This window comes from Garra rufa, chromosome 18 (genome assembly GCF_049309525.1).
Source record: "Garra rufa chromosome 18, GarRuf1.0, whole genome shotgun sequence".
Lineage (NCBI taxonomy): Eukaryota > Metazoa > Chordata > Actinopteri > Cypriniformes > Cyprinidae > Garra > Garra rufa.
The window spans coordinates 29,942,661-29,959,538 of NC_133378.1; the positions used below are offsets into that span (position 1 = coordinate 29,942,661).

A 16,878-nucleotide genomic window follows, 5' to 3' on the forward strand; every position below is an offset into this window, starting at 1 on the left:
AACGATCTTATCATTTGTCAAATAAAATAAGAATTTTATTTCTAATAATAAATATTTTTTCACAGTATTTCAGCTTCAAGAGAATTGAGCCAGAGGAATCGCGAAATTTCTTTATGATTCCATCACTCTCTAACGTTACAGCCCAGCCTCAGTACCGCAGAAACAGCGCTAAATTGAGAAAGGATGCCCTAAATCGAGAAAGGACCCCTCACGCTCTGTTTCCCCCTGTTTGCCAAACTCTCACTCCCACTCCGAGTCCGCATTGTCCTCCAAGAAACCCGCAGCCACCCCTCCCCGTCTTTTTACCTCGAAAAACACAATATAATTGTTCCAAAAGAACAACAGTGAACGATTAGCGCGGACCTCTCCCTCAAAAGGCGCTCTGATGTCTGAATAGTAGAGCGGCTGTGCGCATGCGCAGAACCCGAGGCGCCAAATTTAGCGGGAGGGAGAGAGACAGCCCTAGCTTTGTCTGATGGATCTGTTTACAATATCGCACACTCCGTAGAGAGCTTAATATCGGCACTTCCTCCTCGAAGAGGAGCTGACAGCACTCCACTTCAACACACTTGAGCCGAGCGCACTCATCATCACTTCTCTACCCTCCTCTTGAACAGCGGGATGGCGAGGCGGCACAGACACAGGTGAGTTTTTAAGAGTTTTAAGAACTTTGATGAGCGCATGTATTTCCTTTATATTACGAGACTGCGCTCCACAGCCACATGCGGGGATTTAGACACACAAGACTAGACAGTTATTGCTGACAACGTTTCAGTTACAAAATGCATGGTTTAGAAGCGGAGCGCTTGTATTTAGTTGCATTTTTACAAACGCACGCATCTCTCCGCGGAATAGTTGCGCGGCGCCGCGCTGAACAGGTGGATGGCATGTGCGCTCCCCGCTCGCTCCCGCGCGGTGGTCTCGCACTCGAGTTCATTTAAATTTTCATTCATTCACCGTGCGCGCAGGTAGCGTGTGCGAGTCCGCTGGACAGGTTGCTGTGAGATTCGGTACTTCCCCAAAAAAATACACACTCGTTATGATTCAGAAACAATGGGCGAGAGTTACAATGTCAGCGGCGACGTTACGTGTTAGTGTGCTTGAAAAATAGCGGGCGACTGCAGAAACATCTCGACATGTTATTTTTTTAACTGTTCAAGAGTTTTTTCATGGAAGTAGTTCAGCATTATAACGTTTGGATTAATTTTGAGATTACATGTAAGCCGGATGGATTATATTGACTGAGTTTTCTAAATCCGCTTTACAGTTGTCGGATTTGGAATAACTAGTATTATAGTCTTAAAGGGATAGTTCACCCAAAAATTAACAGTTCTGTCATCATTTAGTCACCCTCATGTTGTTCCAAACAAGAACCAGGAGAAAACTGTCGTTTTTGCGTTAGACGTAAAAAGAACATTTAGGGAGAATCTGACAGCTCGCTCACCATTTTTACTGCATCCTTTTTTCACACAATGAAAGTGAATTGTGACAGCGGCTGTCATCCTGCGTAATATTTCTATTTTAATCAACTTTTGACTTTTTTTGCATGCACTTTCACTTTAAGAGCACTTCATAAGCATGTGCTTTTGTAATAAATACAGACTTTTTAAACAAGCTCAGACAATAGGCTCAAAAACGAGGCTTTTGTTGTACTGGTCACCTACAAAAATTCCTCTGAATACGGTTTGAGCCACAGCTAGACTATTTTGACAAATATTTAAATTCACACGTACAGTTAGTCAACCCTCAGTGCACACTAAAACTGAAGATACTGAAACTGTATCTGTTTGACTACATATTTTTTTTAGGTGCTGTTTTGAGTTTTACATTTCCAGTTAAATACTTGTAGTCAAGGAAGTGAGCAATCAGCTTAATCTTTTGTTTTAAGCGCTGCCATTAAGGATAAACGTGAGGTTTAAAAGTACATAAACACACATACACCTGTGGCACAAAAGCCTAGAGAACATTGTTCTCTACGTCTGCCTGTGCTCCATCCTGATTGGCCAAGAGCCGGCCAGGTGAGATGGTTTTGACAGAACCTGTGCAGGCCTGAACACGCTTCCATCACGAAACAGTGCCAGTCCACGCACACGCTGTTTCTGTGGAAACCAAAAACATCAGAACAGGTTTCTCTGAGCGTGTCCCCCCTGCACCCTAACCTGCCGGCTGTACTGGTTCATCAACTCTAGTTTTGTGTTGACTGTGTTATCGCTTAATTTTTTTCTATAACGTGTGATAGATGAATGGGGGTGAAAGGGTGTTTTATTTTTTTTACATATGTCAACAACACATATCTAACACGTTCATAAGGATCTGCTCCTGTCCCCCCACTCCCTTATTGCTTTTTTCCTCATCCTTTATGTTTGCTTTTGCTGTTTCACTATTTACCCCCACCCCCTTACAACCCTGCTCTCTTTATCTCACAATCTATCATTTTCTCCCCTCCAGTGTTTACAGTAGTGACGAGGATGATGATGATGTGGAGATTTATGATCATGACTACGATGGTCCTCATGCCAAGACAGGAAAACGCCACCTCGGCAAGACACGCTGGACCCGTGAGGAGGTATGCTACACATTTGTTGGCTTTGTTTGAGTGATCATACTTAAAAAAAACAGAAATAAATTAAAGTAACCATTATTATTTTTTATTATTATAAATTAAACATGCATTTAAATACATTATATGTATTTTATATTTATTAATGTATTTTTAATTATCTATTTTTAGCCCAACTATAATTCAGAGCACCCACTAAGTTTGCACTTTCCTGACACTCAAATGTTTCGTAATAATGTTCTGCTTGTTTTTCTTTGATATTGTATCATGTCTTCATTAACAAATTGACCATACTGTATTTACATTTAGTTTAACTGATAACCATTTATTTTTCATGTATTTTTCATTATATATTTTTAATATATTTTTCATTATATAAATATGGCAGCCCATTTCCGCCACTGAACAAAAAATTAAAAAAAGGTTATTGCGACTTGTTATTTCACAATTCTGACTTTTTTTTCTCAGAATTGCGTGATATAAACTCACAATTCTGAGAAATAAAGTCACAACTCCATGATATAAATTTGCAATTGACTTGACTTGACTTGATACAAAATCAGAATTGCGAGAAAAAGTCAGAATTGCGAGATATCTAGCAATTCTGACTTTATAAATCGCAGTTGTATTTTATTTCTCACGGTTCTAAGAAAAAAAGTCAATTGCGAGTTTATACGACACAATTCTGGAAAAAAAATTCGGAATTGCGAGTTTACGAGTAAGAATGTTGAGATAAAAAGTCACAATTACCTTTTTTATATTTTATTCAGTGGTGGAAACAGGCTTCCATAATTATATATTGTTTCACGTAAACCTTATTTATTTGCATAATTTACATTGCATTATGTTTTTTTTTTGATTATGTATTCAACTTTTTTTACAGGATGAGAAGTTGAAGAGACTGGTAGAGCATCATGGCTCTGAAGACTGGAAAGTCATTGCCAGCTTTCTCCCTGTGAGTGTGTGTCTGTTTGTGTCTATGATTGTTTGAGTGTGCGTCCATGTATGTGGCTCGTGTATTTAGGCTTTAGGGGGTTAGGTTAGGTTATGTTAGGTGTGGTGTTTTATATATGTGCATTTGCATGTGAATAGCCAAAGGATCAGGTACTGTCGAAGTGTGTGCACGTTCTGGAGGATTTTGCATAATTGGGTATTCCTCATTGGTTGGCCTAGTTTGGAACAGAGTCAAATGGGGGGGGTATGGCAAGGTTTCAGAATCCACTGTGCACCTGCATGCACACACGGATGTACAAACACACACACACACACACACACACACACACACACACATACACACACACACAAATGTGCACTCAGGTAGAAACATATGTTCACATACAAATTCTCAGGCACAAAAACACACAGTACACATACGCATACACATACTACTACTTCTAGATATAGATTTCTTTGCGTCAATCTCAAAAGATGAACAAGAATTAGAAACTAAAGTGTTTCATTTCTGATTCACTCTTTGGGGTTTCCGAAACACCTGGGATCTCATGTGCAGAACTTGTATTAAACACAACAATTTACTTTAAATCAAAGTGCACACCGCATTGAAAACCCAAAATTAGTTTCCATTCTCTGTTACCTAACTGTAATTGTGTGTGTGTGTTTTGTGTGTGTCACAGAATCGCACAGATGTTCAATGCCAGCATCGTTGGCAGAAAGTTCTCAACCCTGAACTCATCAAAGGACCGTGGACTAAAGAAGAAGACCAACGGGTAAGACATCTACAATGTGTCACACAATATCCATACCACAACCAATATGCTACCTCAGATAACCAAAATACAGCCACAGGACTGCAGTTACAAAACCAACTAATCCGCATGCAACCAGGAGAAAGTTAAGGGGGAAAATAAAGATCCATTAAGTGAGTGTTGTGTTGTAATGATTAACTGGCGGGACCAGGTGTTTCTCTATTTATCGTCATTTTTATGACCCAGCAGAAGTCATTAGCAGGTGTATTTTGCAGATATTCTGCGTAATACCACTATCTGTATCTGTGTGCAATCCTAAAACACTTATGCAATGTTAGTTCCCTTTCTCTCTGGGTTTGTGCTGGGCTGTTATACACCCCTCTTTCAAGTCTAACCCTCCTTTTCCTTTTCCTGCATTTCTAACTTCTAACTTTTTCTCTTTCTGTCTCAGGTGATTGAGCTGGTTCAGAAATACGGCCCCAAACGTTGGTCTGTGATCGCGAAGCACTTAAAAGGTCGAATTGGAAAGCAATGTAGAGAGCGCTGGCACAACCACTTAAACCCTGAGGTGAAGAAGACTTCCTGGACTGAGGAAGAAGATCAGATCATCTACCAGGCGCATGAGAAACTTGGAAACCGATGGGCTGAGATTGCCAAGCTACTTCCGGGCAGGTAAAGAAACGGCACTTTTCTATGGATTCGTATGTAATAATGACGTGATCTAATATTACATTCTTGTCATTAGAACCGACAATGCCATAAAGAACCACTGGAACTCCACTATGCGGCGGAAAGTCGAGCAGGAAGGCTACCTGCAGCACGCTGCCAAAGTCAGCCCCACTCCGCTAAACAACAGCTACGCTAAATCTCACCTCCTGAACTACAATCAGACACCGACCAATACATCAATGCCTGCCTCTTCCATGAGCAATCAGTATCAGTACTACTCACTACTGTCTGACTCACAACGGGTACGGATTTATTATCACACAAATGTTTACCTATCAAAATAATAGTATTGTTAGCCATAGAGTTAAAGTTATAAAACAGTGTTTTGATAAGTTCTTTTCTTGTGCTCAGGTGCCATTTCCACTTGCTGTTCAGTTAAACATCATGAACATTCCTCAACATGGCACTGCTGCTATCCAGGTAACCCAAAAGCAAAACTAAAATTACTTCTATTCAGCATGGATGCATTAAATTAAAATTATAGTTAAAACATTTATAATGTTACAACATATTTAGATTTCAATGAAATGCTGTTCTTTTAATCATTATATTCATCAAAAAAAAAAATATATATATATATATAAAATACATGTGACCCTGGACCACAAAACCAAACATAAAGGTAATTTTTTTGAAATTGAGTTTCATACAAAATCTAAAAGCTGAATAAATAAGCTTTCCATTGATGTATGGGACAATATTTGGCTGAGATCTGGAATTTGAGGGTGCAAAAAAATCTAAATATTGAGAAAATCGCCTTTAAAGTTGTCCAAATGAAGTTCTTAGTAATGCATATTACTTCAAAAATTACATGATCTTTACTTAATATCCTAATGATTTTTGGCATAAAAGAAAAATCAATAATTTTAACCCATAAAATGTATTTTTGGCAATTGCTACAAACATACCCATGCTACTTAAGACAGGTTTTGTTCACTTATAGAAAACTAAAATAGAGGGATAGATTGAGTTATTCACTTTGCACAATATTCTGTGATATAGAGACACTACAGCGAAGAGGACCCCGAGAAAGAAAAGAGGGTGAAAGAAATTGAGATGCTCTTGATGTCAACAGAAAATGAGTTGAAGGGACAGCAGGCACTACCAGTAAGTGTGTGTGTTTGTGTATGTGTGTGTGATTAATTGGAGGAAGCATCTGGGGGTCTATTTCACATTCTAACTGCTTGGCTAAATGATGCAATTGTGCCTTATCACACCACAAGCTCTGTTTAACTCCTTGTGCAACTCCGAACCCCCTCCCAACACTTCACATCATTCAACTCGACAAGTTCCCTTTCTTTCTGACTGTTCTTCCTGCATGCATCCCTCTCTTTATTTTGCTATACCCGCAGAGCTTATTTCTCTGAATCTTTTTCACAGATCTCCATGAGCGGCTACGGTGGATGGAACCGAGGCTCTTTGACGGACAGCTCAGTCGGTGTGGTGGTTTCCGTCCCGGCTCCATCCCTCGAACAGGGATGCCTTCCAGAAGAAAGTGCCCATGGCAACACAAACAGCCCGAACAATGACGCCAGCTCTGCTTTACCGGAGTTCATGGAAGCTATTGATTCGGTAAGAGACCATGAAAGTATCCTAAAAGGAAAGGTTAGCTGATAGCCAGCGTTTAGCTACCTGTCACCCTCGCTGTCCTTACGTGATCTCGTCTCCTCAGGCCCCATCTATCTGGGCCAACATACACTTCGATAGGAGGTTTCCTAAAATGGAGGCTCAGTCCAATCAGGGTTCGCCTGCCCACAACGAAGACAGCAGTGGCCTTACATTTCTTTCCTCTACACCCAAACATTCAGCCACCAGACATCTGCCTTTTTCTCCCTCTCAGGTAGCCTGAAACCGCTCTGCCATAATCAATCAGTCACCCAAGAGCACCCTGAATCAATCTCTTCAAACTAATACAAATCAGTCTGCATTAGTTAACACGCGTAGGATTCATCTAAATGTCACGTCACCTGTGAGTGTTTTTAGGGTCATAAAGTGTGTGCTTTATGTATTAGAGTGGATTATATCAGGTCTTAGTGCTACACTTTTATGACACCCTAAGTCATTTTATCTCATCAGAATGAGTATTTAATCAGTGGCACTGTTGATTTTGCTTGTCTGATGATTGGTTGCTTTTACTAAATAAGTTTCTGAGTGATGCCAAACACTGCATAATCGTTCGGATTCAACTCAAGTTATGTATGAAGGAAGAAATTGAAAGAAATGTCCAATGAACACTTGGTTACTGATGTACATTTTAAAGCATGCATTTGTAACATTTATGTTACTCTTCACACTTTTATGCTTAGCAAATATTTGCAGCGTTGCTCTGATCATTCAGTAACATAATATCATGCTACATAATGCTTTTAGCCTAGAGACAGTATTGTTACGTGCGAAACTGTTATATGTGAAACTTTTTGAAATTAAATGTATGCTGATTTTGACCCCATTTAGAGGTCCTCCTACACTTCTGAATATTGAGTATGTGGTTTTCAGTTCAATATCTGATTGTTGTCTTCTTTTCCTCCGTTGCAGTTCTTTAATGCATCAGTGAGCCCAGACTCAGACAGTCAAAACTTACCTGTCACACCCTCGTCTGTTTGCACCCAGAAAGCACTGCAGCAAGACCTTGCTCTTCGGCCTCAGAAGGAAAATGAGCTGTAAGGGTCCATTCCAGTATTCTCTGCATCTATATGTTTTCCATAGACATACGAAGCAAATTAAATGATTGAGACTTAATGAAATAAACATGATTCTAATGAGATACTCACGTACACTTATGCGTTTATTTCAGGTTCAGGACACCAAACCTGAGGCGTTCCATCATGGAGTGCTCTCCTCGCACACCAACTCCATTTAAATCCACACTGACAATGCAAGACACCAAATATGGACCATTAAAGAGGGTGAGAATAAGTTACATTGTACAATGTGTCTAAAAATTACATACAAAGGAAATTACAGAAATGATATATTAAATAAAAAATAATAAAATAAAATATAATGTATTATTATATATTCATTATATTATTATTATTATATTGCATGCTATGGCTGATTTAAAATCCCATACTATTTTATGTAAAATGTATAATGAAATACTATAAACAAAAATCAACTATTTTAAATGCTATAAATCAATTTAGATCTAGAATATCTAGAATATCACATGATTGTACTATACAAAAAATATTCATTTTTAAAGATTTAGCATTATTCTTATTTATATTAATTATATTTTATTATATATATGTGACCTTGGACCGCAAAACATCTGAAAGCTGAATAAACAAGGACAATATTTGGCTGAGATACGACTATTTGAATATCTTGAATCTGAGGGTGCAAAAAAATCAAAATATTGAGAAAATTGCCTTTAAAGTTGTCCAAATGAAGTTCTTAGCAATGCATATTACTAAGTAAATTTACAAAATAATGGAACATGATCTTTACATAATATCCTAATGATTTTTGACATAAATGATAAATGTATCATTTTGACCCAAACAATGTATTTTTGCCTACTGCTACAAATATACCTGTGCTACTTAAGACTGGTTTTGTGGTCCAGGGTCACGAATATTATATATATATATATATATATATATATATATCTCCAATATTATCCAATAAGTAAAAAAAAAACTTTAATATTGGCCAGTAACCGATAAAAAAAGATATATCGTGCATCGCTAGGTTAGAATATTTTATTTAAGACTCTGGTTTTTGGTTTCAGGCCCACAGTCCTTCGCTGGATTCTGGAGTGGTTGGTGCTATCAAACAGGAGCCTCAAGAGTGTGAGATCAGCGTTGGGGGCGTGCACCTGGACCAGCCCCCCCTAAAGAAGATCAAACAGGAGGTCAGTCAGGGCTAACGCGGGCCCCTTCATTTGAATACGTCTCAACGTGATATTCAAATCGCTGAAATGTAAAAGCTTCTTGTCTGTGCGTTGCTATTTGAATTTGTTAGTAATATCAGTACGCAGTCAAACTTGTCTGATCCATCTGTGTAAGAGCGGGTGTGTGAATTCGACACTAGGGGCCAGTTTTACTAAACAGGGCAGCCAGATCTTAGGGGCCAGGTTTACTAAACAGCGCAGCCAGATCTTTTCCATAATGACCAGCGCAATCTACCAATGGTTTAAGGCCTGTTAAATAATGGCGCGAATACCAATAATTTGACGTTGTGTTGAGTGATTCGTTTTAATACTCTCCTCCCATAAATTTTGCGTCTGAAAGAGAAAATCCTACAAATGCATATTCAATAAGGTCAGGTGCAGAAATAACTGTCCACACCTTTTCAGTGCTAATTCGTCACTGCGTCTGTAGTAAATCCTGACAGTGCTATTTTAACGCCAAAAGACAATTTGCGCTGGCGCAAGCTGTTGGTAAAACTGACCCTAGATATTATATTAAGGCATGGTGTATTTGGATGTAGTCAATAATGGATCTTATTGATTTGGATCTATAGGTGGAGTCAGCTTGTCTGCAGTGGGAGGGCCAAGATCTCCATACTCAGCTGTTCCCTTCCAGTGGCTCCACTCATGACATGCCTGTAAGTATCACTTGCATACATATGTCACAATAAATGTTGTTTCTCAAGTATTATGTTGATATTTGATGGCTTTTTTTTTCTTTGGGATACATAGGATCTGTTGACTAGCTCTGTGCTGATGCTTCCAAATGCAGAGAAAACTGAGGACGGACACAAAGTCGCCCAACTGCCCCGCAGACCCATGGGAAGCCCTCTGCAGGTAGCATATCTACCATGACACTCATATATGTGACCCAAAACCAGTCATAAGGGTCAATTTTTTGAAAATGAGACTTCATGCATCATCTGAAAGCGAAATAAATATGCTTTCCATTGATGTATGTTTTTGTTAGAACAGGACAATATTTGGCCGAGAGACAACTATTTGAAAATCTTGAATCTGAGGGTGCAAAAAATCTAAATATTGAGAAAATCGCCTTTAAAGTTGTCCAAAGTTGTTATATTTACGGTAGGAAATGTACAAAATATCTTCATGGAACATGACCTTTACTTAATATCCCAATGATTTTTGGCATAAGATTTAAAAATCTAAAACTTTTCGAGCCATACGATGTATATTTGGCTATTGCTACAAATACACCCGTGCTACTTAAGACTGGTTTTGTGGACTAGGATCACATATAACCATCTAAAATGACATGTTAAAGCATTCAAATATACATTTTGATAATGAATGAAATGTTTTGGTTAAATATGTATATATTATGTGTGGTTGTTGGTTGGTAAAATTTTATAGCTCATTTAGTAGTAGCCCATATCGACTTTATGACTCCAGGAGCTGAATTGCACCATAAAGTTGTGAAGTTATGATTTATTAGATACAGAAGTGTAGGCTATGCAAAACCTGGCCAATCACCTTCATCTTTGACATTTTCTACTTCTTCTCTCCATCTTTACTTCCCCTCTCTTTTTCTCTCTCTCTCAGCAGTTGAGCACATGGGAACAGGTGCTTTGTGGGAAGACGGAAGAGCAGACGATGCCCTCCGAAGCCACGCACAAATACCTCAGCAATTATTCTTCGCGAGCACTGGTCATGTAGAATGAGACAAATATAGAAAAGGGAAGAAGAGTGAAAGAAGACAATCATTCTGAAAAGAAGTACAAGAGGAACACTCTTACACTTGTGGTACATTATTTGGGAGAGGCTAAAAGCCATTTTGTAGACTGCACAGTCGATGTTAGTCGCCAATGTTTAAGCTGTGCCGTCGTTTGATTCAAGCAACCAAAGACATTTTTCACACGTTGTGTTTTTCTACCTTTTTTGATTTCAATTTAATAATAATGTATTATATATTTTGTATTATATATGGGAAATGAATTCTCTATGTGGGTTCTAATTTTATGGATTTTAATATAAGGAACAATTTGCAGTAATTTATTATTATTTTGTATTAAGAATAATAATTAACTACGGTGGGCGCCTTTGCCAGTGTTTGACCCCAGTATTGCTCACTTCTTCATCGCTAAATGTGTGTTAATTGTAAGGAGTGTGTGTCCTCCTAGCATTATCAAAATCATGCACCCAAAACTAGACAAGATTTGTACTCCGTATCGGTGGGTGTCCGACAGAACTGCCCTTGCAGAGATCGTCTGTATTTCAATCAAATGCCTAAAAGCACTGCTATGTATTCCTGGCCAAAACAAACCCGATGCCTAAAAAAGACATTGCCAAGTTTGAAAATTCACGTAGATTTTAGGTGATCTATCTAGTGTGCAAAGGTACTCTGCCATGTCTAGTAGTGTTGCCATTTCAAAAGCATTCGAGATCGAAACCACAAACGTCGAGCTTTCGCTGTATTAGCACTATTTCAGGTTTTAGATCAACTATGCAGAGATTTCAACAGAACAAAAAGTGTTTGTTGTTTTTCAGTTTTTGTATTTGCTAAACAAGGTTTACCGAGCGTTTTCAAATGCTCACAAATTTGCCTTTGAGATGATAAAACATTTCTTGATCATGTTTTCATAAACACTTTTGTATGTCAATTTGTAATCAGATTTACATTGGTATTTCTAGTTTTTGAAACACTGAAATGATTGTTGCTTTTATACCTAGTCGGCTTGTTTTTGATATTACAATCAGCCTTTGATACTAAGATTGCAGTGTCCAATCAAAAGCATTTAGCAATAACGTTTTTGTTATTCGCTGCCTTTTTGTATTAGCTTCAAGTACAAACACTTTTTTTACACTGATTATGAACTTTTCATACGTTTTTTTATACAAACTTTTATAACTGCCTTGTAAATAAAGTGTGTTTTGAAAAAAATATCTTTGGTCTAATAGTTTCTTTTCCACTTTTGAAAACTTCACTGCTAAAGCCATTGTTTATAAAGTGTGTTCTTCATAAAATCTATTTACTTGCACTTTGATGCCCAATCATACAACCCAAAAATAGCAATAGATTTTACTATTTAATTAATGTATTTTTTTTTTATAAAATGGTATACAGTGGTTCCAAAATGTATTTGAAGACTTGAGTCTTTTTAGTGGAGGAAGTCTGCAAAACAAAACAAAACTCCACTTTTTGAACAGTAAGATTTTTAAGGTTTTTTAAAGTCTGTTCTGCTCACCCAGCCTGCATTTATTTGATCCAAAGTTCAGCAAAATGTTAAAATATTTTTACTATTTAACATAACTGTTATCTATTTGATTATATTTTAGCAATTGATTTTATTATTTAATCTATTTATTTTAATAAAATGGTATACAGTGGCTCCAACATGTATTTGAAGACTTGAGTCTTTTTAGTGGAGGAAGTCTGCAAAACAAAAAAAATACACTACCAGTCAAAAGTTTTTGAACAGTAAGATTTTTAATGTTTTTTTAAAGTCTCTTCTGCTCACCAAGCCTGCATTTATTTGATCCAAAGTACAGCAAAAACAGCTACATTTTGAAATATTTTTACTGTTTAACATAGCTGTTTTCTATTTGATTATATTTTAGCAATTGACTTTATTATTTAATCTATTTATTTTAATAAAATGGTATACAGTGGCTCCAAAATGAATTTGAAGACTTGAGTCTTTTTAGTGGAGGAAGTCTGCAAAAAAATAATAAAATAAATAAAATATAAATAAAAATACACTAACAGTCAAAAGTTTTTGAACAGTAAGATTTTTCATGTTTTTAAAGACGTTTCTTCTGCTCACCAAGCCTGCAATTATTTGATTAAAAGTGCAGCAAAAACAGTCAAATTTTAAAATATTTTTACTATTTAGAAGATCTGTTTTCTATTTGATTATATTTTAGCGATTGATTTTATTATTTAACCAATTTATTTTAATAAAATGGTATAGAGTGGCTCCAAAATTAATTTGAAGTCTTTTTAGTGGAGGAAGTCTGTAAAAAAACAAAAACTACACTACCAGTCAAAAGTTTATAAACAGTAAGATTTTTTATGTTTTTAAAGAAGTCTCTTCTGCTCACCAAGCCTGCATTTATGTGATCCAAAGTACAGCAAAAACAGTAACATTTTGAAATATTTTTACTATTTTAAATAACTTTTCTTTTTCTTTTTAGTGGAGGAAGTCTGCAAAAAACATAATAAAATAAATAAAATATAAATAAAAAATACACTCCCGGGTCAAAAGTTTTAGAACAGTAAGTTTTTTATGTTTTTAAAGAAGTCTCTTCTGCTCACCAAGCCTGCATTTATTTGATCCAAAGTACAGCAAAAACAGTAAAATTCTGAAATATTTTTACTAATTAAAATTTTAATTTGATTATATTTTAAAATGTAATTTATTCTTGTGATTTCAAAGCTACATTTTTAGTATCATTACTCCAGTCACATGATTCTTCAGAAATTATTCTAATATTTTGATCTGCTTACCAAAATTTTTATCATTATTGTTGAAAACAGCTAAGTATATTATTCCAGGTTTCTTTGATGAATAGAAAGTTCAGAAGAATAGCATTTATCTGAAATAGAAATCTTTTTCAACATTATAAATGTCTTTATCATCACTTTTGATCAACATACATATACATTTATTAATAACATAGGCATTGAAATAATAATATTACTAAAAAACTTAAATTTAGGGTTTTTTAAAATAAAATGCGACAAGAAGAAGAAAAAGTGTCTTTAATTGATTTTTTTTAAACTACTAAAATCTAAACACATTAATACATTTTAAGTGTGGCCTACTTGAGCCAAAGCGTATCGAATTACTTTTTGAGACCTCTGTAAATATAGCGGATAATTTCGACTTCAATTCTCTTGTAAAGAACCAAACACCACACACCACATAAATGAAGGCAGCCATTTTCCAGACAACTGAACCATCTCACCAAATGTGGTACTCAGTATTTACTCAAACACTTGCTGCAGAGAGATAACTACAATTATATAGTATTCAAATGGTTCTGTGTCACATGAGAAAGAAATGATAAAAGGCCGAACATGAATGGAGAGAATCTGGAATGACCTATTAACTCTTTATCATGGTTCGTAGTAGGCGATATGCAAATGCCACCAACTGTATTCTCTCAGGCTATCTTAGGAATGCTTTCCCTGAATGCCAACACACACCATCACATACACATTAGACCACATTAGATACACATTCTATTTGCTCATATGGGTGTGTTGACTGTTTTTGAGGGTGAATTTGAGATCTTTAAGCAGGGTGTTTTGTAGAGAGCTGTCAGTCCCCTAGGGCTTCACACTGATGGAAACACTTTCCAACTCGAGCCCTAACAGATGCTCCCCCACTCTCTGTGTGTGTGTGTGTGTGTGTGTGTGTGTGTGTGTGTGTGTGTGTCCGTGAGGGTGAGAAAATGAACATTATGGGTGCAATACTAGCATTTGAACATTTATATGTGCATGTTTGTGGTGTAGAAACCCTGCTTGAGTCTCTTGAGGATATTGCTTTTCCTGTGTGGCTGTTGAAGGCGGAGGCCCAGATCAGACCAGGGCCTAAATTTACAGCTGCCCAGCTCTCACATCATCCTGACCACCTGCTCGCTGGCCTCCCCACACCCACATGTAACCCAAAAACACTCTAGAGGTGCCAAATATATACACAGATACAGTGCTAGAGACAAGCTGGGGAGTTATTCATGCTTCAGTTCACTAGAATAATATCACAACTTTCACAACCACACATAACGTTGATGTACTGTAAGGAAGATATGTGTGTTTAAAATAGGGTGGTTTTCTGACAGAAAAGACGATGATGATCAAATATGAATTACACAGCACCTAGTTCTTTCGTTTTTTTAGTTAAAACTCGTTTAAAGAGAATGCCCGTAAAGGGAAAAGGGAGGTGAAAAGAGGGCGAGATGAGAGGAGAAACAGAGAGAGTTTTGCTACTGTGTCAGCTGATGTTCTTTGTGCAAGCATCTGTTCACTAAATGTGTGCGTTTCACTGTGTGTGCGAGTGCTGTGGGTTACAGGAACGGAAAGGCCTGTCAATGAAGAGACACAAGCAGACTTTCAGAACAGGAGCACAGCCCCCCAAAACCCCACACACCTGCTCTCTGTCTGAGAGAGAGAGAAAGAAAGAAAGAAAGAAAGAAAGAAAGAAAGAAAGAAAGAAAGAAAGAAAGAAAGAAAGAAAGAAAGAAAGAAAGAAAGAAAGAAAGAAAGATGATGTGGTGGTGTTGGTGGGGGGTGTATCACCACCCCAAAGTGACACCAAAAAAACAAAAACACAGGTGCAAAGAGTTCCTTCCACTCATACACACACACCCTCTGAGCGTGACCTTTGTGTTGGAAACACGGCGTGTGGAACGTTTCCGAGCTCAATAATGACATCACGTATGTCTCTGTAGCTGCCCAATCAGAACTAAGGGTGCGAATTACAAGGGAGGATCTGACCCCTATAACTAACATTTTTTGAAGAAAATGTTTGGGGTTTTAATGTTAAAAGTATATATATTTTTGTGTAGTCTTATTTATATTACACATGAACTGTTTTAACAGCATTTTACAACATTAGGATAACTATTGAAGTATATTACATTAATTCAGCAAGGATGTATTAAAGTGATAGTTCACCCAAAAATGAAAATTCTGTCATTAAGTACTCACCCTCATGCCGTTCCAAACCCGTAAGACCTTCGTTCATCTTTACACAAATCACACAAATTAAAGGAGAAGTTCACTTCCAAAACAAAAATGTACAGATAATGTACTCACTCCCTTGTCATCCCAGCAGTGTTGTTTTTGACAACCATCTTAGATTTAGTCTTAGTCTTAGTCTTTTGGACTAAAATGCTTCTTAGTTTTAGTCAAATTTTAGTCACTTCTATATGTGATAGTTTTAGTCCAATTTTAGTCGACGAAAAGTCAAAAAGGTTTTAGTCTAGTTTTAGTCGACGAAAAGTCAAAAAGGTTTTAGTCTAGTTTTAGTCAAAAAAAGGGAAAAAAGTAGTCTTTTAACAAATTAATGTAGGTCAGTAAATATTTTGCTGTTGGGTCGTGTCACTTATAAGTTCTGAAAATAGCAGATCTATAGTTCAACACAATGTGAGCTTCCGGATCGACTATTTTCACCAATAATTACAATAATGAAGGAATGTTTTAGAACATAAAAGACAAACAAGGATGGAATGCTAAAACGGCTTGCCATACTAGTACAGCAAAGAGTATTTAATGCTAAAACGGCTTGCCATAGCGTCAGATACTTTTTAAGTTTTAATTGGCATGCACAATAAGCGGAAATGTCATGCATTTTAAACGTCTGACGGACAACCCACTAACATTTTCGTCTATTCTCGTCTCGTTAACGAAAACTCACACACGTCTCGTCATGTTTTAGTCATCAACGAGCCATTTTTATCTCGTCATCGTCTCGTTATCGTCATGAAAAAAAGTGGCGTCAACGAAATGATTTCGTCATCGTCATCGTTGACGAAAACAACACTGCATCCCAGATGTTCATGTCTTTCTTTCTTCAGTCGTAAAGGAATTATGTTTTTTGAGGAAAACGTTTCAGAATTTTTCTCTATATAGTGGACTTCTATGGTGCCCCTGAGTTTGAACTTCCAAAATGTAGTTTAAATGCACCTTCAAATAATCCCAAATGCGGTTTAAATGATCCCAGCCGAGAAAGCAGAGTCTTATCTAGTGAAACGACAAATTATATCCTTTTTAACCTCAAACGCTTGTCTTGTCTTGTTTTGTCTTGTCTTGCTCTGCCTGAACCCTGTTTTTTCTGGTTCAAAACAGTTAGGGTATGTCGAAAAACTCCCGTTTTATTTTCTCCCTCAACTTCAAAAATCATTTCAAAATCATCCTACACTGCTGCAGAAGTAGCGACCCAGTGTTTGCAAAGTGAACATGCAAAGAAGATCAAACATCCTTAGGAAAAACGGTAAAACAG

The 16,878-nt window shown here is 37.0% G+C and overlaps 1 protein-coding gene across 2 annotated transcripts; it reads left to right on the forward strand.

Moving 5' to 3' along the window:
- The first annotated feature begins 507 nt into the window (after positions 1-507).
- myb (v-myb avian myeloblastosis viral oncogene homolog) lies at positions 508-11,791 on the forward strand. 2 transcript variants are annotated; one of them, XM_073823344.1, is made up of 15 exons: positions 508-644; positions 2,449-2,566; positions 3,444-3,515; positions 4,195-4,287; positions 4,718-4,938; positions 5,012-5,237; positions 5,347-5,415; positions 5,998-6,102; positions 6,376-6,567; positions 7,531-7,655; positions 7,790-7,901; positions 8,732-8,854; positions 9,466-9,549; positions 9,644-9,748; positions 10,475-11,791. In XM_073823344.1, exons 1-15 carry the CDS (start codon positions 622-624, stop codon positions 10,586-10,588), a joined length of 1,782 nt encoding a protein of 593 aa, XP_073679445.1. In that variant the 5' UTR covers positions 508-621; the 3' UTR covers positions 10,589-11,791. The 2 variants fall into 2 exon arrangements, with proteins under 2 accessions (XP_073679445.1, XP_073679446.1); XM_073823345.1 differs by having other exon boundaries at positions 10,478-11,791.
- Positions 11,792-16,878: the final 5,087 nt, after the last annotated feature.

What these genes read in the sequence shown, in the direction of transcription:
- myb (XM_073823344.1), top strand. Translation starts at nt 622, where the DNA reads ATGGCGAGGCGGCACAGACACAG. An exon ending in GCCAAGCTACTTCCGGGCAG is followed by an intron (nt 4,939 to 5,011) that starts GTAAAGAAACGG and finishes TCTTGTCATTAG; the next exon opens with AACCGACAATGCCATAAAGA. An exon ending in CCATGGGAAGCCCTCTGCAG is followed by an intron (nt 9,749 to 10,474) that starts GTAGCATATCTA and finishes TCTCTCTCTCAG; the next exon opens with CAGTTGAGCACATGGGAACA.